This window comes from Equus asinus, chromosome 23 (genome assembly GCF_041296235.1).
Source record: "Equus asinus isolate D_3611 breed Donkey chromosome 23, EquAss-T2T_v2, whole genome shotgun sequence".
NCBI classification, from domain to species: domain Eukaryota; kingdom Metazoa; phylum Chordata; class Mammalia; order Perissodactyla; family Equidae; genus Equus; species Equus asinus.
Genome location: NC_091812.1, coordinates 26949896 through 26977069, shown reverse-complemented (window position 1 = coordinate 26977069; position 27174 = coordinate 26949896). Strand labels below are relative to the sequence as shown.

General features: G+C 33.5%; 1 protein-coding gene across 7 annotated transcripts in view; it reads left to right on the top strand.

The window, feature by feature from the left end:
* VPS13A (vacuolar protein sorting 13 homolog A) overlaps positions 1 to 27174 on the top strand; it is a 231748-nt gene that overhangs the window by 76812 nt on the left and 127762 nt on the right. For all 7 annotated transcript variants that reach the window (XR_011497472.1, XR_006525972.2, XM_014832544.3 and 4 more), the window contains 5 exons: positions 1361 to 1499; positions 13823 to 13904; positions 15159 to 15313; positions 15967 to 16123; positions 26151 to 26230. Coding sequence is in view for 5 of the 7 variants with exons in the window: in XM_014832544.3 (XP_014688030.2) it covers positions 1361 to 1499; positions 13823 to 13904; positions 15159 to 15313; positions 15967 to 16123; positions 26151 to 26230 (613 nt within the window). In the remaining 2 variants the exon portion in view is untranslated. The remainder of the gene's footprint in view (positions 1 to 1360; positions 1500 to 13822; positions 13905 to 15158; positions 15314 to 15966; positions 16124 to 26150; positions 26231 to 27174) is intronic.

Sequence of the window (27174 nt, the reverse complement as noted above, 5' to 3'; positions counted from 1 at the left end):
ACTGTAGCTTTATAAGTCTTGAAGTTAGGGAATGTCAATCCTCTGACCTTGTTGTTCTCCTTCAATATTATGTTGGCTATTTGGGTTTTTTGCCTCTCCGTATAAACTTCAGAATGAGTTTGTCAATATCCATTAAATAATTTACTGGGATTTTGATTGTGATTCCAGTGAATCTGTAGATCAGTTTGGGAAGAACTGACATAGTTCTTTGACAATTTTCAGTCTTTCTATCTGTGAACATGGAGTATCGCTTTATTTAGTTAGTTCTTTGATTTCATTCATCAGAGTTTTGCAGTTTTCCTTATGTAGATCTTGGGTATATTTTGTTAGATTTATCCTTGTGTTACTTTTTTGGCTGCTCATATAAATGGTATTGTGTTTTTAATTTCAAATTCTCATGTCCATTGTCTGTATATAGGAAAGGAATTGACTGTTATATGTTAACATTATATCCTGCAACCTTGCTGTAATGGCTTATTAGTTCCAGGAGGTTTTTTTTTAAATTCCTTTGGAAACATAGATGATTATGTCATCTGTGAACAAGATAGTTTTATGTCTTCTTTCCCAAGCTATGTACCTTTTTATTTCTTGCCTTAATGCATTGGCAAGGACTTCCAGTGTGATGTTGAAAAGGAGTGATGAGAGAGACATAGTTGGTTTATACCTAATTTTATGGGAAAACTTTGAGTTTCTCATCATTAAGTATGATGTTAGGTGGAGGTTTTTCCAAGGTGAAGTTCTCCTTTATTCTGGTTTACTGAGAGAGTTTATCATGAATGGGTATTGGTTTTTGCAACATGAATCTATTTATATGATCATGTGATTTTTCTTTTTCACTCAGATCTGATTTTTAAGCATGATTTTAGATATATAATCTCTTGGGCAAGTTATTTGAACTTGCTAAGTCTTAGTTTCCTGATAGGAACCATGCACAAATGGGAACTTTTAAGAAGCAGGAAGCAGAAATAGGTGGTCTACCTCATAGACTTTGAGAACTATTTACAGTAATGCATATCAAGTGCTTTCCTTAATGCCTGTCATGAAATAAACACTTGATAAATACTAGTTGTCAACTACCTTTGGCAAATAGCAGAGGGATAATAAGCATAACAACATTAGAAAACAACCCTTTGAAAAATAATGAGGGTAGTTCATCTAGTGAGAGATTGGTCAATAAGGTAAAAAGAAATTTGAGTGGAAATTGTGGGATAATTTGTCTCATGGACTGTGTGGATAATTTTTGTGTTTAAAATCACATTTGACTGTTCTTGGATAATTTAAGAGGGACAGTGGTTTTTTTAATTAACAAACAAATTAGAGTGAAAGTTGCTTTATAATGATTCCTATCTTTTTAAAACAGATTCAAGATTTTTGGAAAGTTACCACTGATTTCTTTACGAATCTCAGATAAAAAACTGCAAGGGATTTTGGAATTGGTTGAAAGCATTCCAAAACCCAAACCTGCAACTGAAGTACATGGCCCTGCCAAATCATTTCAGGTAATGAAAGTTACTTTCAAGATTAATAAAAGCATGAATTAAAAAAAATTCACAAATAGTATTTGTAACAACCACAGAAATTTCAAGTAAAGCAACTTAATTCATTTTGAGTAGACCTTTAAAAATTACATTTTTGAAGAGAAGACGATACAGTAGTAAAAGATGCAGATAGTAAAGAAAGGTATAAAATAATGAGTCTACTTTTCTTCACTCCTCCAGCCACCAGTCCTTCTCCTCAATGGTAACACTGTTAACCACTGATTCTCTAGTGTTCTAGAAATGTTTATGGCGTGTATTAGTGCACGCACAAACATGTGCTTGCCTGTGTGTATATGTACGTACATGTATATATATTATGTTCTTAAAATTTACATGAATGGGATCATACTTACTGTTCTGAATCTGTATTCTTTTCACCATTATTATCATATATGTTGTATACTTTAGGGATATTTTCATGTTAGCGCATACAGATCTACCTTATTTTTGTTTATGGTGATAGGTTATTGAATTTTGTGAGTGTACTGTCCTTTGCCTAACAATCTTCTTTTGATGGGCATTCATATTGTTTTGAGTGTTCATAGTTATAAAAATTACTGCTTTGAACTTCTTTGTACATATATTGGGGTATATTTTTGTCTACTGGATAAATTCCTTGAAGTGGAATTGTTGAGTAAAAGAGTATGTGAATTTTATGTTTTCATGAACTTTGCTAAATTTCTTTTCTAAATTGAGTACTAATTTATAGTCCCACCAACAGTAAATGAGTGTTTCTCTGTTCTCATTAGTCTTGAATATTAACAAATGTTAAATTTCTTCTAGTAAATGAAAAAGTGTTATCTTCTGGTTTTGATTTGCGTTTCTTTATGAGTAAGATAGGACTTAGTTTTGTAAGTTTCTTGGGTATTTGAATTTCTGTTTTTGGAAACTGCTGTTTGTGTCTTTTGTTGGGTTATGGTATTCCAATTAAGGAAATTATCGCTGTTTATCACTTACAAAAAATTTTTTTCCCCATTTATTTTTTATCTGATATATTTATTTTCGCCATGCCAAAGCTTTTACTTTTTATGTAGCCAAAGTTATTAGATTTTTACTTGCTGATTTCTGTTTTGTATTATATACCTTATCCCTTATCAAGAGAATTTCAAAAAGAAAATATCCACTCTCTGATTTTAAATTCTGGTTTCTCTTTTTGTGTTTAACGTTTTTTCTTTTGAAATAATTTCAAACTTGTAGAAAAGTTGTAAAAATAGTGTAAAGAACTTTTTTCCTCAAACTATTTGAGAGTAAGTTGCTGACATCTACCATTACCCTTAAGACACTAGTTTTTTGCTGTATTTTTTCATGGTCTGTTACTGAGCTTTTTATTCTGTTAACAGTCTCTTTTGAAGACTGGAGGTTTTAAATTTTGATGAAATCCAATTTATCAGTATTTTCTTTTATGAGTGAAGCTTTTTCTGTCGTATCCCTGAAATCATTGCCCAACACAGGGTCAAAAAGATTTTCTCCTATGTTTTATTCTAAAAATTGTGTAGTTTTAGGTTTTATATTTAGGTCTATGATCTACCTTGTGTTAATTTTTATATGGTGAATGTGATGAGTCATCATTCTGTTTTTGCATTTGTATTTCTAGTTGTTTCAGTTTCATATGTAGCAAAGACTTTCTTTCTCCATTGAGCTGAGTCTGCTGCTTTGTTCTTCTCCAGTGAAGATCTAATGTAAAACATGGTGACTATAGTTGATACTGTCTGTATAATTTAAATTTTCTAAGAGAGTAGACCTTAAATGTGTTTCTATATCAAATCACCACAATGTACATATTAAATCCTTTACAGTTTTTTCAGTTATACCTCAACAAAACTGAAATAAATTTTTTTTAAAAAAAGCCATCTATTGCAGGAAGTGAAGAGGGACGTTCAACTTCAAAAGATACTTAGGTGTTAAAACTTTTAACACCTAAGGGGGTTAGCCCTGTGGGCCTAATGGTTAGGTTTGGCACGCACCGCTTCAGCGGCTCAGGTTTTCTTCCTGGGCATGCACGTACACCAGTCATCAGTGGCCATGCTGTGGCAGGTGATCCACATACAGAATTGCGTAAGATTGGCACAGAGGTTAGCTTAGGGCAGATCTTCCTCAGCAAAACAAACAAAGAAACAAACAAACTTTTAAGACTTGTAACTGAAACTTTGTTTCTGAGACAAGCCAAACAAACATTCATGAAGGGGTGATTCTTTGTTTAAAAACTTTTTTGATCTGAACTGTAAAACCACTTCAAGTTAAATCAAAACTCTTAGTAAAGATCTACTCTTTTGTACTGAACTTTCTCAGGAAACTTGGAAAAAGTAGAAAACACAGTCCCTGCAGATTAGGAAGTCAACTATACAGAAAGCAGCATGATAATAGCAGAAAGAACATCGGTGGTAGGGGTGTAGATTTGTTTAAAGAAAGGAAGAGAGAAAGAAAGAAAAGAAACCTGAAATCAACTTTGACTCAGCATACTATAAGCTATATGATCTTAGGCAAAATATTTAACCTCTCTAAGAATTTATTTCCTGAGTAAAATAATGACCATAATACCTAACTTATTAGAATGTGAAAAGGATTAAAGACAAAAATATGCAAAAATCTAGAGGTGTGCTGGGTATTGAATACAAATAATAGATACCCTTAGATAGTAATCCTTTCCCAAATGTGTGGCTTGGCATATAAAAGAAACTCAGTATAAGAAGACATATTACACAGTTACTCTCTGCCTATTTTTATATATTTACTTGATTTTAAAGGAACATGATCTAGCATAGATCATGTGTTTGAGACCCTCTTGCTACATAGAGAGATTAAGCACAGCATAGGGGAGAAAGTCCTCTTGAGCATCAGTGAAAACCAAGAGAGAATCTAACAGTTACACAAGCACTTTTTCCAAAACTGATAACAGCTTAAGAGGAAAGAAGTCAGTAAAAGTGTAAAAGACAATATACATTAAGCCAGAAAGGACTTAGGGGTTCAGTCAGCATAGCATAAAGCTGATGGAGAACCAGACTCAGAAAACTGTCACAGGAATGCCCCTTAACATCTAAAGAAGATTAAAAAAAAGACTTAGCATAAATATATATTTACTTATACAGAAAATAAGACAGTGTGGTCATCAGTGGAAGAACAGACACAGATGAAAAGAATAGACATAGAAATCACTGGAGGATTTCCTCCATCTAGTTAATTAACACATCTGTTACCTCAATGTTTACCCTTTTTTTGGTGAGACATTGGTGGAATGTCCCTTTTATTATTATATGTTGCCCTTCGTTGTCTCTCATTGCCTTTTTTATCTTGAACTCTTGAACTCTGCTCTGTCATATAAGTATGGAAACACCTGCTTTCTTTTGCTTGCTATGTGCTTGGAGTATTGTCTTCCATCCCTTCACTCTGAGCCTGCGTTTGTCTTTAGAGGAAGTGTTGTGTCTTGTTTTTAATCCAGCCAGCCACTCTGTCTTTTGATTGGAGAATGCAGTCCATTTACATTTAGAGTGTTTATTGATATATGAGGGCTTAATAGTGCCATTTTATCTCTTGTTTTCCAGTTGTTCTATATTTCCCTTGTTTCTCTTCCCATGTATTTCTGAAAGAATAACCCCAAAGGCTATCCTGAGATTCTCAGGTCTGCCACTACCAACATGGGCCAAGAGGGCACAGGTCTGAAGGAGCTGAAGCTATCTCTTCTTGAATGTCAGAGGGTGGAGCCTCCTCCTCAGTTTCATTGGGCTAGGCCCAGAACCTAGGGGGCAAGAGTGCATTTAGTCTTTACCTTGTTAAGTATGATAATAGCTGTAGGTTTTTCCTAGAGGTTATTTCCCAGGTTGAAGAGGTAGTCTTCTATACCTAGTTGGCTGACAGTTTTATTTGTATCATGAATAGATGTTGCATTTTATGTATTACTTTTTCTGCATCTGTTGGGATCGTATAGTTTTCTTCTTTATTCTGTTAGTGTGATGAATTAATTGATTAATTTTTGAATGTTAAAGTATCCTTGTGTTCCCAGTACAAACCTCATTTGTTAATGACATCCTTATTTGCTAATATTTTATTGATGAGTTTTATATTTGTATTCATGTAAGATATTGCTGTATATATATTTTTTGTAATGTCTTGTTTACGATATCAGGGCAGCGCAAGCTTCATAAAAGGAGTTGGAAAGTATTTCCTTCTTCTCTATTTTGTGAGAGAATTTATATAGAATTGATACTGTTTCTGCCTTAAATGAGTCTGAATCTACCAGTAAAGCCAAATGTGCTTGGAATTTCTTTATTGAAAGATTTTTAAACTGTGAATTTAATTTTTACAGGACTGTTTACAAATTTCAGTTTTTTCTTGCATGAGTTTCAGAAGATTTTTTTTTAAGTTCTGTTTTTTTTCTTTTCTTTTTTTGTGGGGAGGATTGGCCCTCAGCTAACACCTGTTGCCAATCTCCCTCTTTTTTTTTCCCCTACACAAAGCTCCAATGAATAGTTGAATATCCAAGTTGTAGGTCATTCTAGTTTTTCTCTGTGGGATGCCACCACCACATGGCTCGATGAGCAGTCTGTAGTTCTGCACCCTGGATCCAAACCGGTGAACCCTGGGCTGCTGAATGGAGCGCACCAACTTAACCACTCAGCCATGGGGCTGGCCCCTAGAAAATTTTGTCTGTCAAGGAATTTGTCCATTTTATCCAAGGTGTTGAATATATGGAAATAAAGTTGTTATTAATATTTCCCTATTCTTTCAATAACTTAAGGATGTGAAATGACATCTGATTTTTCATTTGTTAGCTTGGTGATTTGAGTATGAGTGTTTGTTTGCATCCTCGTTTTAAGTTCTTTTGGGTACATGCCTGGGAATGGAATTGCTAGGTCATATAATAATTCTATGTTTAACATAAAACCGCAAGACTGGAGAGACCGCTAAACTGTTTTCCACAGCAGCTGGATAATTTTACATTCCCACTAGCAATGTACAAAGGTTCCAAATTCTCAACATTCTCACCAACAGTTGTTATTTTCCCTTATTTTGATTATAACCATCCTAGAGGATGTGAAGGAATATCTAATTGTGGTTCTCATTTGCATTTCACTAACAACTAATGATGTTGAGCATCTTTTCAAATGCTTGCTGGCCACATTTTTTTTTTTTTTTTTTTTGAGGAAGATTAGCCCTGAGCTAACATCTGCTGCCAATCCTCCTCTTTTTTGCTGAGGAAGACTGACCTTGAGCTAACATCCGTGCCCATCTTCCTCCAGTTTATATGTGGGACGCCTGCCACAGCATGGCTTGCCAAGCAGGGCCATGTCCACACCTGGGTTCTGAACCAGTGAACCCTGGGCCACAGAAGCAGAATGTGCAAATTTAACTGCTGCGCCACTGGTCTGGCCCCCTATTGGCCACTTTTTAAAATCTTGTTTGGTGCAATTTCTCTTCAGCAACTTCTCCATATTTGAATTGGAGTTTGGTTTTTTTTGTTGAGTTATAAGTCCTTTATATTTTCTGCATAATCACTCTTATAAGATATGTGATTGCTAACATTTTCTCCTGTTCTGTGGGTTGTCTCCTGTCTATGGGATGTACAAGAGTTTTTAATTTTGAAGTCCAGTTTTTCTAATTTTTCTCTTTTGTTCTCATTTCCTTTTGTTCCTTTGTATCATGTCTAAGAATCCATTTCCAAATCCAAGATCATGAGGGATAAATATCCCTCTTTTCTTCTATGCTTTCATGTTTTTAGCTCTTGTGTTTAGATTCTTGATCCATTTTGACTTAATTTTTTTTTTGGCACCTGAACTAACAACTGTTGCCAATCTTTTTTTTTCTTTGTTGCTTTTTCTCCCCAAATCCTCCCAGTACATAGTTGTTTACTTTAGTTGTGGGTCTTTCTAATTGTGGCATGTGGGATGCCCCCTCACCATGGCCTGATGAGCGGTGCCATGTCCGTGCCCAGGTGAAACCCTGGTCCGCCAAAGCGGAGCACACGAACTTAACCACTCAGCCACACAGCTGGCCCCTTTACTTAATATTTTAATACATTGTGATGTAGGGTACCAAAGGCATTCTTTTCATGTTGAAATGCACTTATCTCCACATCATTTGTTGAAGAGACTGTTCTTTCCCCATTGAGTGGATTTGGCACCATTGTCAAAAATAGTTGGCCATAGTTGTATAGATTTATTTATAAACTCTCAATTCTATTTCATTGGCCAATAAATGTGTCTATCCTCATGTCAATACCATACTGTTTTGGTTACTGTAGCTTTTTAGTAACTTTGATATTGGTAAATATGAGTCCTCTGATTTTGCCCTTCTTTTTTTTTAAAGATTGGCCCCCTGAGCTAACATCTGTTGCCAATCTTCTTCTTTTTTTTCTTCCTCTCCCTAAAACCCTAAAGTACATACTTGTATATTCTAGTTGTAGGTCCTTCTAGTTGACTATGTGGGACACTACCTCAGCATGGCTTGTTGAGCAGTGCTTGGTCTGCACCCAGGATCCAAACTGGCAAAACACTCGTCTGCTGAAGCGGAGTGTGCGAACTTAACCACTCAGATACAGGGCCAGCCCCTGATTTTGCCTTTCTTTATCATGATTGTTTTAGTTATTCAGGCTCCTTGCAATTTCCTATGAATTTGTGGATTGGCTTGTCCATTTCTGCAAAAAGTGCAGTTGGCATTTTGATTGAGATTACGTTGAATCTGCAGATCACTTTTGATAGTACTGCCGTGTTAAAAATATTAGGTGTCCCAATCCATGAACACAGATGATATCTTTCCCATTACTCAGATCTTCTTTCATTTCTTTCAGAAGTCTGTTGTAGCTTTTGGTGTATAGGATTTTCACTTCTTTGCTTAATATTTGTCCTAGTTTATTCTTTTTGATGCTATTGTAAAGGAAGCTATTTCCTCATTTTCTGTTTTGGATTGTTAATTGCTGGTGCATCAAAACACAACTGATTTGTATGTTGATCTGGTACCCTATAGCTTTGCTGAATTAATTTTTTAGCATTATTAATTTTTGTTTTGTTTTTGTCGATTGTGGGATTTTCTTTGTGTAGGATTATGTCATCTGAGAATAGATACAGTTTTCCATCTTTGCAATTTGGATGCCTTTATTATTTTTCCTTGAGTAATTGATCTGGCTAGAATTTCAGTACAGTATTGAATAGTGGTGGTGAAAGAGAGCACCCTTGTCTTTTTTCTGTTCCTTGGGGGAAAGCTTTCAGTCTTGCACCATTGAGTGTGATGTTCACTTTGAGTTTTTCGTAAATGCTCATTATTGTGTTGAGGACGTTTCCTTCTATGTCTGCATTATTGTGTGTTTTTATCATGAAATGGTGGTGAATTTCGTCAAATGCTTTTTCTGCCTCAGTTGAGATGATCATGTGGGCTTTTCTGTTTCATTCCATTAATATGGTGTTTTATAATATATATATTTTTTTTTGCTAAGGAAGACTAGCTCTGAGATAACATCTGTTGCCAATCTTCCCTTTCGTTTTTTTTGCTTGGGAAGATTAGCCCTGAGCTAATATCTGAGCCAGTCTTCCTCCACTTTCTTATATTTGGGTCACCGCCACAGCTTGGCTGATGAGTGGAATAGGTCCATACCCAGGATCTGAACCCACAAATCCAGACCACCAAAGCGGAGCACACTGAACTGAACCACTACACCACAGGACCGGCCCCAATGATTTCTTTACTACGTTGAATCACTCTTGCTTTCCTAGGATAGATTTTGCTTGGTTATGATGTATAACCCTTTTAATAGGCTGTTGGTTTTGGTTGCTAGTATTTTGGTGAGGATTTTTGCATCTATATTCCTAAGTTATATTAGTTTATAGTTTTCTTGTTGTGTATTTGTCTGACTTTGTTATCGGAACTAAGAGACTGAATTGGAGTGTTCTCGCTTCTGTTTTTTCAAGAGTTTGAGAAGGAAGGTTTTATTTCTTCTTTAAATGTTGGTAAAATTCCCCAGTGAATTCTTCTGACTTTTCTTTCTTGAGAGGATTTTGATTACTCATTCAATCTCTTGTTGTAAGTCTCTTCAGATTTTCCGTTTCTTCTTCAGTCAGTTTGGATAATCCATGTCTTTCTAAGAATTTGTTCACTTCATCTAGGTTATGCTACTTGTTGGCCTCCGGTTATTCATAGTTTTCTATATAATTCTTTTTATTTCTGTAAGGTTGATAGTAATGACTTCAATTTGATTTCTAATTTTAGTTACTGATGCCCCTTGTTTGATCTTAGTCTAGCTGAAGTTTTTTCAGTTTTGTTGATCTTTTACAAGAATTAACTTTTGGTTTTATTAATTCTCTATTTTTCTGTTCACTATCATTTGTCTCTGCTGTAATCTTTATATTTCTTTACCTTTGCTAGCTTTTGGCTAATTTTGATCTTCATTTTCTAGCTCCTTGAGGTAGAAAATGAGGTTATTGATTTGAAATTTTTCTTCTGTTTTAATGTACTTGCCAGATACAGAATTCTTGGTTGACTTTTTTTTTCTTTCAGCACTTTAAATATGTTATTCTATTACCATTTGTCCCCCATAATTTCTGATGAGAAATTAGCTGTTAATTTATTGAGGATTTTTAGTATGTGGTGACTAGCTTCTCTCGTTGCTTTCAAGTTTCTCTCTATCTTTCAGCAGTTTGATTACAGCATGTTTTGGTGTTGGCTCTCTTTGAGTGTATGTTACTTTGAGTTCATTGAACTTCTTGAGGTTATTAGATTTGTGTCTTTCATCCAGTCGGGGGATACTTTCGGCTATTATTTTTTCAGGTATTCTTTCTGCCCCTTTCTCCTTCTCTTCTTCTGGAATTCTCATAATGTGTATATTGACTCACTTGATGGTGTCCCACAGATCCCTTAGATTGTGTTCACCTTTCTTTACTCTTTTCTTTTTGAAAATTTTGGTTGACCTATCTTCATGTCCACTGATTCTTCTGCTAGCTCAAATCTTCAATTGAAATTCTCTAATTATTCTCAGTTATACTGTTCAGGGCTAGAATTTGTTGTATTTCTTTTTCTAATTTATATCTCCTTATTGATATTTTATATTTGTGACATTATTCTTCTACTTTTCTTTAGCTCTTTCTCCATGGTTCTTTTTAGCTGTCTGAGCATATTAAGTTTATTTGAAATTTTCTTTCAATAAGTCCAGTGCCTGTGCTTCCTCCTGAACTGTTTCTGCTAATTTCTTCTGTGTATGCACCATACTTTCTTACTTCTTTGCATGCAGTATCCTGCTATTATAACCAGAGAAAGGAATTATGAGGAAAGAAAACTACAGACCTATATGTTCATTAACACAGATGCAAAAATCCTCAACAAATATTAGAGCCAAAATAGTATGATATTTAAAAAGTATAATACACTGTGATCAAAAGCATTTACCCTAGGGAAGCAAAAATGGTTCACTAATCAATGTTGTTAGCCATATTCACAGAGTAAAGGAGGAAAAGTATATGATCATCTCAGTAGAAGAGGAAAAAATGTTGACAGAACCCAACAATGATTTGTGATAAAAACTCTTAAAATGGAAATAAAAAGGAGCCTCTTCAATCTGGTAGAGGACATCTTGGATAAACCTATATCTAGTATCATACCTACTTTGAAAGACTGAATTCTTTCCCTGTGAGATCAAGAATATTGCAAGAATACCTTTTCTCACCACCTCTATTGAAATTCATATGGAGGTTCTAGCCTATGCAGTAAGCCAAGAAAAATAAAGATGAAATGGAAGAGAAAAAGTAAAACTATTTTTATTGCAGATGACGTGATCATTTATTCAGAAAGCTCTAAGGAATGTATAAATACCACTAGTTACAGTAAACAAATTTAGCAAGGTTACAGGAAACATTATCAATGTAAATAACTAGTTGTTTCCCTAAATGAAATTAAGAAAAATATTCCATTCATAATAGCATTAAAAATGTTAAATACTTAGGAAAAACTTAACAAGAGAAGTATTAAGACTTGTATACCTAAAACTTCAAAACGTTTCTGAAAAAAATTAAAGAAGACCTAAATGATGATATACATAGTCAAAGATTGGAGGACTGACTTTGTCAAGATGGCGATTCTCTCCAAACTTGGTAGATTTCTCACTATTGCAATCAAAATACCAGATTTTTCTTCTAAAAATTGACAAGTTTATTATAAAGTATATATGGAAGTGCAAAGGATACATATTACCAGAAAATTTTGGATAAGAATAATGTTGAAAGATTTCTAAATCTTGATTTCAGAGTTTATTTTAGAGGCTGCTTTATTCAAGGAAGTGATGTACTGACATAAGAATAGACATATAGATCTATAAATTAGAAAAGAGTTAAGAAATAAATCCACAGTAGAATATATAGTTAATATATATTTGATTTCTTACAAAGGTGTCGACCCAACTAAGTGGGGGAAGGATAGTCCTTTCAACAAATGGTTCTGAAATAACTAAATTTCCATGTGGGGGAAAAAAATGAACATCAACCCGTACCTCTTGCCATACACAGAATTTAACTTGAAATGGAACAGAGACCTAAGTGTAAATGCTCTTTAACAAAATAAATACATAATAGAAAATCTTTGAGTACTTGTGGTAGGGAGAGAGATCTTGGGACAAAAAAGCACAAATATAGAAGAAAAATAAATTACACTTCATGAAAATGAAAATTTTCTGTGTTTTTAAAGACACTTAAGAATGCAAAAGGCAAGCCATCCAATTGGGAAAAATATTTGTAACACATATAATTTACAGGAAACTTTATCTAAAATATTTAAGGTGACCAAGAGCCCAATAAGAAATGAGCAGACATGTGAGAAGGTGTTAGATTTTATTACTCGTCAGCAAGGTGCAAAAGAACCCATTCTTTCAGAAATGTAGACATAAAAAATTTCAGAACATTAAAAATTGAAATTAGGCCAGCATAGTTGTTACTTTTGGGGGTTTTGCCTGATGATTGTGAGGAGCGTGAGAGAGGCTTCTGAGTTGCTGGTAATGTTCTATTCCTGGATGTGGATTTTGGGTGCATGAATATGTTTTGTTCTTGAAAATTTATTGAAGTTTATACTTACTTTGTGTAGTAGGTTATATTTCAATAAAAATGTTTTCCCAAAATGGACAGGATTTAGAGAAGGACACACACAACCCATGAACCTATGATGTGACGTGTAGTTATTACACATTTGTGAAATTCTCCTTAAAACTAAGGTGAAATTTCTAGCAAGAGTGACAAAATTTAAGATATCTGTAAACACTAAGCATTCGTGAGGATATGGAGCCATAGCAACTCTAATCTGTTGACATTAGTGTAATGTGTTGCGACCACGTGTAGAAACAGTTTGATAGTACTTAGTAAGGTGAACATATGTATTTCCACTCTTTGATATATACACCATGGAAAATCTTGCGTATGAGTACCTGGAGGTATGTTCAAGGATGCTTATCGTGGCACTGTGAGCAAAAGCAAAAATCTATACACAATATGAATATTTACCAACAATGTAGTGGACAAATAAGTAGTGGTTTATTCATCATTGCAATACAGTATAGCAGTGAGAATGAGTGATCAATATGGGTAAAATTTAAAGCTTGTTTCCTAGAAGAATGTCACAGGAAAACACATGACACATTGCCCTTTTCTACAGTTTAGAAAGAAACAGAGGTTAACAATGTATTATCTAGAGAATCATTCATAGGAGGTTAAAAACAAGTAAATAAAATCAAGAATATGATCAGGTGTAAGGATTGTGATCAAAGAGGAGTGCATAAATGCTTCTAGATAAGGGTATCGTATTGTTTTGTTTCTTGGCCTGGGTGAAAGATTGAGGAGTGTCTTTTGTCATTACTTTCTTAACTGTATTATGTATTTTTTGTATGCTGTATTTCCCAAAACAGTAAAAAAGTGAATTTACTAAAATATCTTTAAAAAATTAAAAATAAAACTGCAAGATCCTTTACTCTGGAAGCTTTAAATGTTGAACCTTTGGTTGTTTCTCATGGATGTCCTGGAGGTGGCTTCCTTATTTAGTAAGACATTGAGTTAAGATGGATTTCAGATCTCTTCCTACTCAAAGCCTATCAACAAGGAAATTATTATAACAGTTCCACAATTTATGTTGTCTTGAAATTGTGAAACCACTTCTTTAAATCTACATTTTACAGTTTACTTTTCTAATTTAAATTTCTAGTCTAAATCTAAGATTGGATTTTTTCTCAGTTAATTCAAATTAAGGTTTTTGTTTGTTTTGGTCAAAATTGTTATAGAATTTCCAATAAAAATCTTTGTGCTAATTGACAGTGACTTCCTTTCTTTCAGATGCAAAGATCCGTTTCTTTGGGAACATCACAGATTTCACAGAAAATGTTTCCTGTCTTGGAAATTCCATGTGTTGAAGATGGTAAAATGAAACTACTTTAGGAAATTTTCCTTATTATAAATATATTATGAAAATAATTTTCATTTTGAGACCATATAAAAATTTCAGACAGTAGCAGATATTTGTAAATTTTTACTAAAATTCCTTTAAAACAACATAATTTGGATGTTTCTTAAAGTTGCTTTTGTGCTGGGATTTTTTGATATATAAAAGTTGAACTCATAATCACAAGGACTGCTAGTAAGTTAATCATCTTTATCCTGCTGTGAGCCAATAGACCCCATGAAACTTTGTAGATGTCCAATTTATAATGTGTTACTTTTACTTTTACATTTAATGTATTATTAAATGTCAGCCATTTGGAGAATTTGGTTATGGTAAAAAAAAATTTTTTTTAACTTTTTATATTTTCCTTTTTTGTTATTAATGGAAAAAATCAAGCTTTAATTCCTACATTCACACATGAAAACTGCTAAATATTTTGATTTCAAATATCTGCTTTCTCTTCTCCACACTGGAAAGAAAAAATAAATGTATTTCTTTACTTTTAAGACTTTTAAAATTGTTAAATGTTAAATCACAGAAATTACCATGTGGATACTTGGTTTTCTAGGGAAGCTTTTCCTTCGTGTGTGGTGATCAGGGAGCGGAGGTGGGCTAAGAGGTTTTGTTTGCGAGATCATCTACCTTAAATTCGATCTTAGGGCATTAGGGATATACTTCAGATGGTTTTAGTTTGCTTTAAACCTTCTTTTAGTGGTTTTTGCTAGTTTCTGGATCCTTTCTAATAGCAAATTCTGAAAATTTATTTTCTAGAAACTGATACTAAATCTCAGTTTCTTCATTCAAACTCCAAGGACTGCTTTCTGCTTTTAATATTGCGGAGTTTGTAACTAAGTCCTGTTTTGCTTTCCAGATAGAGTGAGCATGTTAGTGTGTTCCTTTGAGTATGGATGGTGGATGTAATTGTTGGCATTGACATTTGCTATAAAATTTTCTTTAGCAATTTTTAGATAGACTAATGATTTTAAAAGATGATGTTCATTAAGCTGACAATTGCATCTTGTACTTTTCTACACTTTTTTGTCATCCAGAATGTTATTTGCTCAGATAGAATCTCTTTATTCTTTTCTATTTATTTTCTCATCTTTATGTTTGATATTTGAAATAGACTCTTAGTGTTTTAGTGTTCATATTTATTTCAAAAAAATTATTAAAATGTTATTAAAGTAATCATTTTAATTATCTACTTAAACGATATTCTATGATATGTAGATTCTGAGGAAGAATTTTTTGATGCACCGTGTAGTCCCTTGGAGGAACCTCTTCAACCTCCAACTACAGTTAAAAGTTATCAACAGAAAAAGCTTCCAAAGACGACTTGTTCAAAAAATATGACTCAGTATAAAATAAGATTTGAGGTGCCAGAGGTATGTACAGTGGTAAAATTAATGTTGCTGATTTAAACTGTTGGACATTTCTGCTATTCACAGCTTATTTATATAGTCTCATTACTAATAGGCACTGTTGTTTTTATCCTGTTTAAACCTGAATCCAGATATTGCTGTGTGATTCTTCTTTCTCTTTCTTTGAAGATTATTTCCCTTAATTATGATGTTGAAGGCTGTATTTTTCAATCCATCTCCCTGGACTTTGCCAACGATCTTGAACATTTAACTTCTTAATTTACAGAACTTCCATGAGTTTTTGTTTTTAAATATGAGTATTTGATGGAGAGGTAGGAGGTGATACACCAGGTTTTATTACTTGTACTACCACCACCCTCAGGTGCTACACATAATATAGGTATAGACAAAACAGAAAAATAGATGAAAAATAACTCTGAAGAACTGTTTTAATTAGGCATTTAGATGATATATTGTGTTTATTCAATACATATTTATTGAAAATAATTGTACTGTGTGTGAAGTTGTATGTGTGTGTGCATATAAAAATCTCTCCTAAATTTTAATACATATCATTTACATCATATGTATACCTCATATATCCATATATAACTACCATCTACATAAACAGTTTTTTTTCTTACGTAGTGGTGGTTTCTTTTTTTTTTCTTCTCCAGGTTTTGATTCAGTTTTGTCACCTTGTTGGAGATTGTGAACTGCCTGTGGTAGAAATTGATGTCTTAGGATTGGGCACAGAAATTGAGCTTAGAACATTTGATTTGAAAGCAAATGCCTTTTTGAAAGAGTTCTGCTTAAAATGCCCAAAATACTTTGGTAAGAATCTCTATTTTTTTTCAAATAAATAAATTAGTTGTATTGTTTGACTATCTACTAGTGAGTTTTAAATTCTCTAGGCTTTAAATCAGTATATTTGCTAAAAAATTCTCAAAGAAGTAGTATATTATGAATTAGTCTTCAACTGTATACTTGGTAATCTAGGGGGGTAGACCAGAGATAAAATGAAGATAATTTTTTTCATTACGGAAAATAAAATAGTCATGGTTTAATTTTAAATCTACTTAACTATATACTACAACACTGAATTCGTCAATACTGTTACAATTACCACAAACTTAGTATCTTAAAACAACACAAATTTATTATCTTAAAGTTCTGTAGATCAGAAAGCTGACACAGGTCTCAGCAGGCAGAAATCAGGATATCAACAGGAGCTCCTTCTTGGAGGCTCTAGGGGAAGACCTGTTCCCTTGCTCACTCAAGGAGTTGTGTTGGAAGAATTTAATTCAATGTGATTTAAGTCTGTTTCCTTGCTGTCTATTAGGTGAGGCCTGGCCTTAGCTCTTAGACGCCTCTCTAGGTCCTTACACATTGTCCCCTATATCTCAGAACCAGCATGGGATGTCAGATCATTCTCATGCTGTCATCTCTCTAACCTTTTCTTCTGCCTTTTGCTTCCACTCTCAAAAACTAAGGTGATTAAATTGGTTACATTTGGACAACCCAGGATAATTTCCTCTTAACCTTAGTCACCTTTTGCCATGTGAAGTAACATAGTCTCAGGCTTTGGAGAATTAGAGCATGGACATCCTTGTAGGGGAAAGGGCATGGCATTATTCTGCCTACTACAAACACTTTATGTACCAGAATCGTAATAGGCAAATTATATGATACCTTAGAAAATACTTCCATTTGCTGTGTTAGGCATTTAGGAGGGTATTATTTATATTTCTTCCTTTACGTTTTTGGACTTTTCCTTGAAAGATAATTCTGAATGGTTGGTGGAATGATTAAGACAAACTGTTTCCAACTTGGATATCTTTTATTTGTTTTTCTTACCTAATTGCTCCAGCTAGAGCTTCCAGTACTACGTTGTGTAGAAGTGGCAGGAGTGGGCATCCTTGTCTTGTTTCTGATCTTAGAGGAAAAGCTTTCAGCTTTTTACTGTTGAGTACAATGCTAGCTCTAGGCTTGTCATACATGGCCTTTATTATGTTGAGGTACGATCCCTCTATACCCACTTTGTTGAGAGTTTTTATCAAAAATGGATGTTGAATTTGTCAAGTGCTTTTTCTGCATCTATTTAGATGATCATGTGATTTTTTATCTTTCATTTTGTTAGTGTGGTGTATCACACTGATTTATGGTTGAACCATCCTTAGCATTTTTCAGGTGAATCCCACTTGATCATAGTGTATGATCCTTTTAATATGGTGTTCAATTCAGTTTGCTAATATTTTGTTGAGGAGTTTTGCATGTATGTATCTTAGGGATATTGGCCTGTAATTTTCTTTTCTTGTGACATCCTTATCTGGTTTTGGTGTCAGGGTGATGCTGGCCTCCTAAAATGAGTTTGGAAGTGTTTCTTTCTCTTTTATTTTTAGAAGAGTTTCAGAAGGATTGGTATTAATTCTTGTTTGAATGTTTGGTAGAATTCACCAGTGAAGCTATCTGGTCCTGGACTTTAGTTTGTTGGGAGGTTTTTGATTACTGATTCAATCTCTTACAAGTAATTGGTCTATTCAGATTTTCTGTTTCTTGATGATTCCATGTTTGAAGGTTGTATGTTTCTTTATCCATTTCTTCTAGGTTGCATAGTTCGTTAGTGTGTAATAGTTTGTACTCTCGTGATCTTTGGTATTTCTGTGGTATCAGTTGTAACATCTCCTCTTTCATTTCTGATTTTATTTGAGACCTCTCTTTTCTTTCTTGGTGAGTCCTAAAGTGTGTCAGTTTTGTTTATCTTTTCAAAGAATCAGCTCTTAGTTTCATTGATCTTTACTGTTGTCTTTTAGCCTCTATTTCATTTATTTCTTCGCTGATCTTTGTTATTTCTTTTTACTAACTTGGGCTTTTTCTTCTTTTTTCTAGGTTCTTGAGATCTAAAGTTAGGTTGTTTATTTGTGATGTTTCTTCTTTCTTGAGGCAGGCAGGCATTGCTATGCTCTTCCCTCTTTGAACTGCTTTTTCTGCATTCCATGAATTTTGTATGTTGTATTTTCAATTTCATTTGTCTCAAGGTATTTTTAAATTTCTTTTTGATTTCCTTGTTCACTCAGTAGTAAAACTGGCACTATTTGCAGTAATTCTTCATTGACCCAAATAGTAAAACTGTCACTATTTGCAGATGACATGACATTATGTATACAAACCCTAAAGACTCCACCAAAAAACTGTTGGAACTAATCAATGAATTCAGTCAAGTTGTACAAAAATCTGTTGCATTTCTGTACACTAATTATGAACTATTAGAATGAGAAATTAACAGTCCTATTTACAACTGCATCAAAAAGAATAGAATACCTAGGAACAAATTTAATCAAGGAGGTGAAAGACCTGTACACTGAAAACTATAAGACATTGATGAAAGAAATTGAAGAAGATACAAATAGATGGAAGGATATTCTGTGCTCATGAATTGGAAGAATTAATACTCTCAAAATGTCCATACTACCCAAAGTAATCTACAGATTCAATGCAATCCCTATGAAATTTCCAATGGCATTTTTTACAGAAATGAAAAAAAAAATCCTAGAATTTGTATGGAACCATAAAAGACCCTGAGTGGCCAAAGCAATCTTGAGAAAGAAAAACAAAGCTGGAGGCATCATGCTCCCTGATTTCAAACTCTATTACAAAGCTGTAGTATTCAAAACAGTATGGTATTGGCATAAAAGCAGACACATAGATCACTGGAACAGAATATAAAGTCCAGTAATAAACCTATGCATATATAGTCAACTTATGACAAAAGAACCAAGAATATACAATGAGGAAAGGACAGTCTTTTCAACAAATGGTGCTGGGAACACTGGACGGCCACATGTGGAAAAGTGAAAGTGGACTTCTCTCTTACACCATAAACAAAAATTAACTCAAAGTGGGTTAAAGACTTGAATTGTAAGACCTAAAACCTTAAAACTCCTAGAAGAAAACTTAGGTGGCATGCTCCTTGACATCAGTCTTGGCAGTTATTTTTTTGGATCTGACTTCAAAAGCAAAGGCAACAAAAGCAAAAATAAACAAGTGGGCCTGTGTCAATCTAAAAAGCTTCTGCACAGCAAAAGAAATCATCAACAAAATGGAAAAGTAACCTACTGAATGGGAGAAAATATTTGCAAATCATATATGTGATAACAGGTTAATACCCAAAATATATAAAGAACTCTTATAACTCAAAAGCCAAAAAAATGAACAATCTGATTAACAAATGGACAGAGGATCTGAATAGACATTTTTCCAAAGTAGGTATACGTATGGCCAACAGGTACCTGAAAACATGCTCAACGTCACTAATCATCAGGGAGATGCAAATCAAAACCACAAGGAGTTATCACCTCACACCTGCTAGAATTTCTATTGTCAAAAAGATAAGAAATAACAAATGTTGGTGAGGATGAGGTGAAAAGGGAACCTTTGTGCACTGTTGTTGGGAATGTAAATTGGTACAGACATTATGGAAAACAGTATGGAGGTTCCTCAAAAAATTAAAAATAAAACTACAATATGGTCCAGTAATTCTACCTCTGGATATTTATCCAAAGAAAACAAAAGTACTAACTTGAGAAGATATATTCACCTCCATGTTTGTTAACAGCATTATTTACAATAGCCAAGATATGGAAACAACCTAAGTGTCCGTCAGTGGGTGAATGGATAAAGAAGATGTGGTATATATACAGTGGAATAGTATTCAGCCATAAAAATGAATGAAATCTTGTCATTTGCAACAATGTAGATGGACCTTGAGGGCATTATGGTAAGAGAAATAGTCAGAGAAAGGCAAATAGTGTATGATCTCATTTATATGTGGAATGGAAAAAAAAAGCCTAAAATTAAAACAACTAAGCTGATAGATACAGAGAACAGCTTGTTGATTGCCAGGGGTTAGGGGATGGGGAGGTAAGCAAAATGGGCAAAGGGGGTCCAAAGCAAACTTCCAGTTATAAAATAAGTCATGGGGATGTGAAGTGCAGCTTGGTAACTATAGTTAATACTACTGAATTGCTTATTTGAAAGTTGCTAAGAGAGTAAATCTTAAAAGTCCTCATCATAAGAAAAAAAATTTTTAACTATGTGTGAGGACAGATGTTAACTAAATTTATTGTGGTGATCACTTTGCAGTATATACAAATGTCGAATCATTAGGTTGTACACCTGAAATTAATGTAATTTTATGTCAGGTATACCTCGATTTTAAAAAGAAAAGACAAACTATTCAGTTTAATTTCATTAAACTCCTTTGTGGCATAAGGACATTGTACATGAGTACAGATACCATTAAAATTTTTTTAATAGACTATTTTTAGAGAAGATTTTGATTCACAGCACAATTGATTGGCTGGTACAAAGATTGCCCATATACCCACTGCACCTACACATGCACAGCCTCTTCCATTATCAGTATTCCCCACCAGAGTGGTGTATTTGTTGCAGTTGATGAAGCTGTATTGACACATTGTACCCAAAGTCCATAGTTTATTATATTAGAGTTCAACTTGGTTTTGTGCATTCTAGGGTTTTTTTGGACAAATATATAACAACATGTTTCCAGCATTATAGTATCATACAAAGTAGTTTCACTACGCTAAGAATCCGTTGTGCTCCACCTATTCATCCTTTCCCTTCCTCCCCCAACCCCCAGCAACCACTGATCTTTTTACTGTGTCTATAGTTTTGCCTTTTCCAGAATCTCATGTAGTTGGAATCATACAGTATGTATTTTGAGACTGGCTTCTTTCAGTTAGTAATATGTATTTATCTCCATATGTTTTCATGACTTGATAGCTTGTTTCTTGTTAGTGCTGAATAATCTTCCATTGCATGTTGTATCGCAGTTTCTTTATCCATTCACCTACTGCAGCGCATCTTGGTTGCTTCCAGGTTTTGCCAGTTCTGAATAAAGGTGCAATAAACATCTGTATGCAGGTTTTTATGTGGACATACGTTTTCGGCTCCTTTGGGTAAATACCAAGGAGCACAATTGTTGGGTCGTATGTTAAGGGTATGTTTAGTTTTCTAAGAACTCATCAAATTGTCTTCCAAAGTGGCTATACCATTTAGCATTCTCATCAGCAATGAATGAGAGTTCCTGTTGCTCCACATTTTCACCAGTATTTGGTGTTAGTGTCCTGGATTTGGGGCATTCTAATAAAGTGTGTAGTGATATCTAGTTGTTTTAATTTACATTTCCCTGATGACATGATGTAGAGCATCTTTTCATATGTTTGTTTGGCTTCTATATATCTTTGGTGAGGTGTCTGTTAAGGTCTTTGCCCTGTTTTTTTAATTGTGGTGTTCGTTTTCTTGTTGAATTTTAAGAGTTCTTTGTATTTTTGGATAACAGTCCTTTATCAGATGTGTCTTCTGCAAATATTCCTTCCTAGTCTTTGGCCTTTTTATTCTCTTGACAGTTTCCTTAGCAGAATTTTTAATTTTAATAAAGTCCAGTTTATCAGTTCTTACTTTTATGGATCATACTTTTGATGTTGTATCTAAAAAGTCATTGTCAAATTCAAGGACATCTAGATATTCTCCTGTGTTATCATCTTGAAGTTTTATAGTTTTGCATTTTACATGTAGATCTGTGGTCCATTTTGAATTGATTTTTGTGATCAGTGAAAGGTCTGTGTCTAGATTCATTTTTTTTGCATGTGGGTGTTCATTTCTTGTATCAACTTTTGTTGGAAAAAGTTTACTCCATTGTACTGCCTTTGCTGCTTTGTCCATGATCAGTTGACTATATTTATGGAGGTCTGTTCCTGGGCTCTCTATTTTGTTCCATTGATGTATTTGTCTATTTCGTTGATACCTCAGTGTCTTGCTTGTTGTAGCTTTGTAGTAAGTCTTGAAGTCAGGTAGCATCAATCCTCCAAATTTGTTCTTCTTTAATATTGTGTTAGCTGTTCGGGGGTCTTTTGCCTCTCCCTGTAAAGTTTAGAATCAGTTTGTCAATATTCATGAATTCATTCCTGGCATTTTGTTTGGGATGCATTGAATCTATAGATCAGGTTGAGAAGAACTGACATCTTGACAGTATTGATTCTTCCTATCCATGACTATGGAATATATCTTCATTTAGAGTTTTGTAGTTTTTCTCAAATAAGTCTTATTCATATTTTGTGAGGTTTATACCTAAGTATTACATTTTGGGGGTGCTGATGTAAATGGTATTGTGTTTTTCATTTCATATTTCACTTGTATATTTTTGGCATATAGGAAAGTAGTTGACTTTATCTTAAACTTATATCCTGCGATCTTGATCTAATGGCTTATTAGTTCCAGGAGCTTCTTTGTTGATTCTTTCAGATTTTGTACATAGACAATCATGTCATCTGTGAACAAAGACAGTTTTATGTCTGTTCTCAGTATGTATACTTTTTCTTTTTCTTTTTTTGCCTTATTACATTTGCTAAGACTTCCAGTACAATTTTGAAAACCTAGTTTCTTAGTGAGAAAGCTTTGAGTTTCTCACCATTAAGTGTGATGTTAGCTGTGGGTTTTTTGAAGATATTGATAAAAGTTGAGGAAGTTCTTTACTCCCAGCTTACTGAAAGTTATTATCATGAATAGATGTTGGATATTGTCAAATGCTTTTTCTACATCTATTTGTATGGTCATATGGTTTTTCTTCTTTAGCCTATAGATTGTGATGGATTGCATCAGTTGATTTTTGAATATTGAACCAGTCTTGCATCTTGGTATAAATTCTACTTGGTCATGGTGTATAATTTTTTTATACATTGTTGGATTCAATTTGCTAGTATTTTGTTGAGGATTTTTACATCTGTGTTAGTGAGTTACTGGCCTGTAGTTTTCTTTTGTTTCTTCTTTTTTTTTTTTGTAATGTCTCTTTGTGGTTTTGATATTAGGGTAATTCTGGCTTCATAGAATGAGTTAGGAAATATTCCCTTTGTTTATATTCTCTGAAACAGATTGTAGAGAATTGGTATAATTTCTTCCTTAAATGTTTGGTAGAATTCACTAGTGAACCTGTATGCATCTAGTGCTTTCTGTTTTGGAAGGTTATTAATTATTAATTCAATTTCTTTAATAGATATAAACCTATTCAGATATTCTGTTTCTTGTGTGAGTTTTAGCAGATTCTATCTTTGAAGGAATTGCTTCATTTCATTGAAATTATCAAATTTGCAGGCATAGGGTTGTTCATAGTACTCCTTTATCATCCTTTTAATTTCCATAGGATCTATAGTGATGATCTCTGTTTGATTTCTGGTATTAGTAATTTGTGTCTTCTCTGTTTTTTTTCTTAATTAGCCTGGCTAGAAACTTGTCGATTTTATTGATCTTTCCTAAGAACCAGCTTTTGTTTTCAATGATTTCCTCCATTGATTTCCTATTTTCAATTTCACTGATTTCTTATCTAGTTTTTATTGTTTCTTTTCTTTTGCTTACTTTGGATTTATTTTGCTGTTCTTCTAGTTCCCAAGGTGGAAACTTCGATTACTCATTTTAGGTCTTCTTTTTAAATATATGGATTCAATGCTATGTTTGCCTCTAAGTACTGCTTTCACTACAGCCCACAAATTTTGATTACGTGTCTTCATTTAGTTCCAAACAATTTTTAATTTCTCTTGAGATTTCTTCTTTGACCCATGTGTTATTTAGAAGTGTGTTGTATATTCTCTAGAAATTTAGGATTTTCCAACTTTCTTTCTGTTACTCATTTTTAGTTTAATTACATTGTAGTGTGAGCCACAGACATTGTATGATTTCTGCTTTTTTAAATTTTTAAGATGCGTTTTATGACCCAAAATGTGGTCTATCTTGGTGAATATTCCATATGAACTTAAGAAAAAGGTGTATTCTGCTATTATTGGATGAAGTAGTCTATAGATGTCCATTATGTCTAGTTGATTGATGGTGTTATTAAGTGCAACTATGTTCTTAATGATTTTTTGTCTGCTGGATCTGTTCATTTCTTATACAGGGGTGTTGAAGTCTTCGACTATGATAATGGGTCCATCAACTTCTCCTTAAAGTAATATGAGTTTTTGCCTCACGTATTTTGACGCTCTGTTGGTAGATGCATACACCTTAAGGATTGTTATGTCTTCATGGAGAATTGACCTCTTTATCATTATGTGATGCCTTTCTTTGTCCTTGATAACTTTCCTTGCTTTGGTCTGCTCTGTGTGAAAATTAATATAGCTATCCCTGCTTTCTTTTTATTAGTGTTAGCATGATATATTTTTCTCCATCCATTTACTGTCTATCTGTATGTTTCTTTGTATTTGAAGTGAGTTTCTTGTAGACAGTATATAGTTGGGTCTTGTTTTTTTGATCCACTCTGGCAATCTCTGTCTTTTACTTGGTGCATTTAGACCATTGACATTCAAAGTGATTATTGATATAGTTGGCTTGAAAGTTTTTTTTTTAGATTAAAGATAGTAGTGGTTTACCTTTATTTTTGAGACCACGTAAATGTGTTCTGCTTACATGTGTATAAAAATACTTTACTTTTGGCTATCCTAGAATCTGGTTTTTTTTTATTATTCACTTTTTAATGTTTATAAGTTATTCAAGTATTAAATTGAAGCCATCTCGTGAATACTCTGAACTCATTTAGGATTTTTCCCCCAATAAATTGAGATACTGAAAATAAGGGAGTTACAGAACTAAACTAAAAGTGAAAATTGAAATCCAGCTTCTATCTGTGGGAATTAAGAAAAGTAGAGAATATGCTTATATACATCCCAAGGATTTAAGAAGTCCATCTTCTCTGGGATCTCATTCCTAGGCAGAGAGGTCACTTAGGTAGTGTCATGAAAACTTCCCTTTTTTTTTGATCCCTGGATTAAATATGATCTTTGTATTTTGGGAAGCAAATTAAGTATTGCAGCCTGCAAGCTCAGTCATTGGATATGACTATACATTTTAGTTCCATGCTCTACACTTGTTCTGTAGCCCTTGAGAACTTGAGTGTGGTGGATTGTGTTATGATAATCTCCAGCTGAGTAAACCATCATATAAACCAGATAATGGAGTTTTGTTTCATTATGCTTTTTACATCAAGAAGTAGTTTGCTTTGGTAATTGGAAAGAAAAGTGAACCAACTTGATAGTGTTCTCCAGTAATCCAGAAGTATTATAGCAATTTTAAATTTTTATGTTTATTTTTTGTTTGAGCAAAGTATAAGAACACCCTTGTACACAGAATATAGGATATACAGTCATCAGTGCACCTATTTCTGTAATATTCTTCTGTTTTCTTGGAGTGGGAAGAAATGAATAGCACAGATCATTTACACAAAGTAAATGATCAGTAAATAGTTGTTAAATGAATGAATAAATGTGTGAAAAAGTGAGGACCTTCTTAAGGATTGGAATGTGATTAGCGCCTGCAGTAGAAGTCTGGCTTAAGTGCTAATGAGCTTCTAAATCTAGAGGATTCTGTGTAATACGTTTCATTTTTTCCTCAAGAGTGCAATGATTGATTTCTTATCCTTTCTTCCAGTATCTAAATATTGATTTCTAGGAGCCATAAGTAATTTGATGATGATACTTTAAAGGCTTTATACAATAACCGTTCTGTTTCTTCTTTAACTGATTGCTACTTTTTCTTACCTTACCTTCTATCTAGGTTTTTAAGGGTAAGAGTCTTTAGGGTTGTAGCATAAGAGAAGGGAAGAGAACTGTGAGAAGAAGGTAAATTTTTAGAGTTTAAAATAAAGGAGGAGAGACCTGACATGGGCAAGATAGAATCCAAGGCTCAGAACTGATAGAGGAAATTCACCTTTTCCAATTCTGTAATTATTAATATTGCCTATATTTATTTTCCATTAGTTTTCCTATGAAAGAATAATGTTTAAAATTATTTTTAGATGCAAATGAGAAACCAGTTTATTTGATTACAACACTGGATAACACAATGGAAGATCTGTTAACACTGGAATATGTGAGGGTAAGCAGTTCCATTTATATGCTTGCTATGGTAAGTGCTCTGCTGAAATGTTATCTTCAAGTTTTTGTAAATTTAATAACATTCAGTTTCATCTTCATTCTAATGTCATCTTTATAACTCCTAAAACTGGAAGATTTTTTTTGTTTTGTCGTAAGTATCAAATAGTTGGGATTTATAAACACTTCTTATAGCAAAATAATAAGCCTACGTTCTAAGTAGAAATGTCCTGCAGTTTGACTTTTCTCCCCCATTAGGGTATCCAAAAGAAATAAACTTTTTAATCTTTATGGAATTTATTGTGGTATATGATGCAAGATGAGGTTTTCACTTGATTTCCCACTGTTGTCTGAAGTTACCTAATTTTCCTGGTTTCAGTGACTCCATTCCTTTCCTATTGATTTATGATATCCATTTCATCATTTATAAGTTTTTCTATGACCTATTTTAATAAAAGTACCACATTATTTAATATAATATATATGTAATATATATATTATGTAAGATATAATAATTACTTTATAATAAGAATAGTGCCAAAAGAGCATTTTACCACTTTTAAGACCATTTTTACTATTATTGATGTAGATATTTTAGGATTTTTGTTGTTTATTCATTAAATAGCTTTTATATTACAAAAGTAATCTAAAGATCTGAAGATCTTTAATAAAGTAAAGATCTAAAAATAACACAGAATATGTGGATACTTGGTGGACAGTTCTGTCACAATTTTTTTCACATATAGGAAGACTTCAAAGGACCTTCCAGAGTTGTTGATGACAGAATGATTATTGTCCACACTTGATAATACCTAAATTTCCACCCTTGATAATGAGAGAGATGGTACATAATATTTTGAATACTTGCCATGTACCAGAGAGTCCTATACTTACCAAATTTCTTTTTTTCTGGTGAAGCAGTTGTTTGTTTAGATAATTATATATATA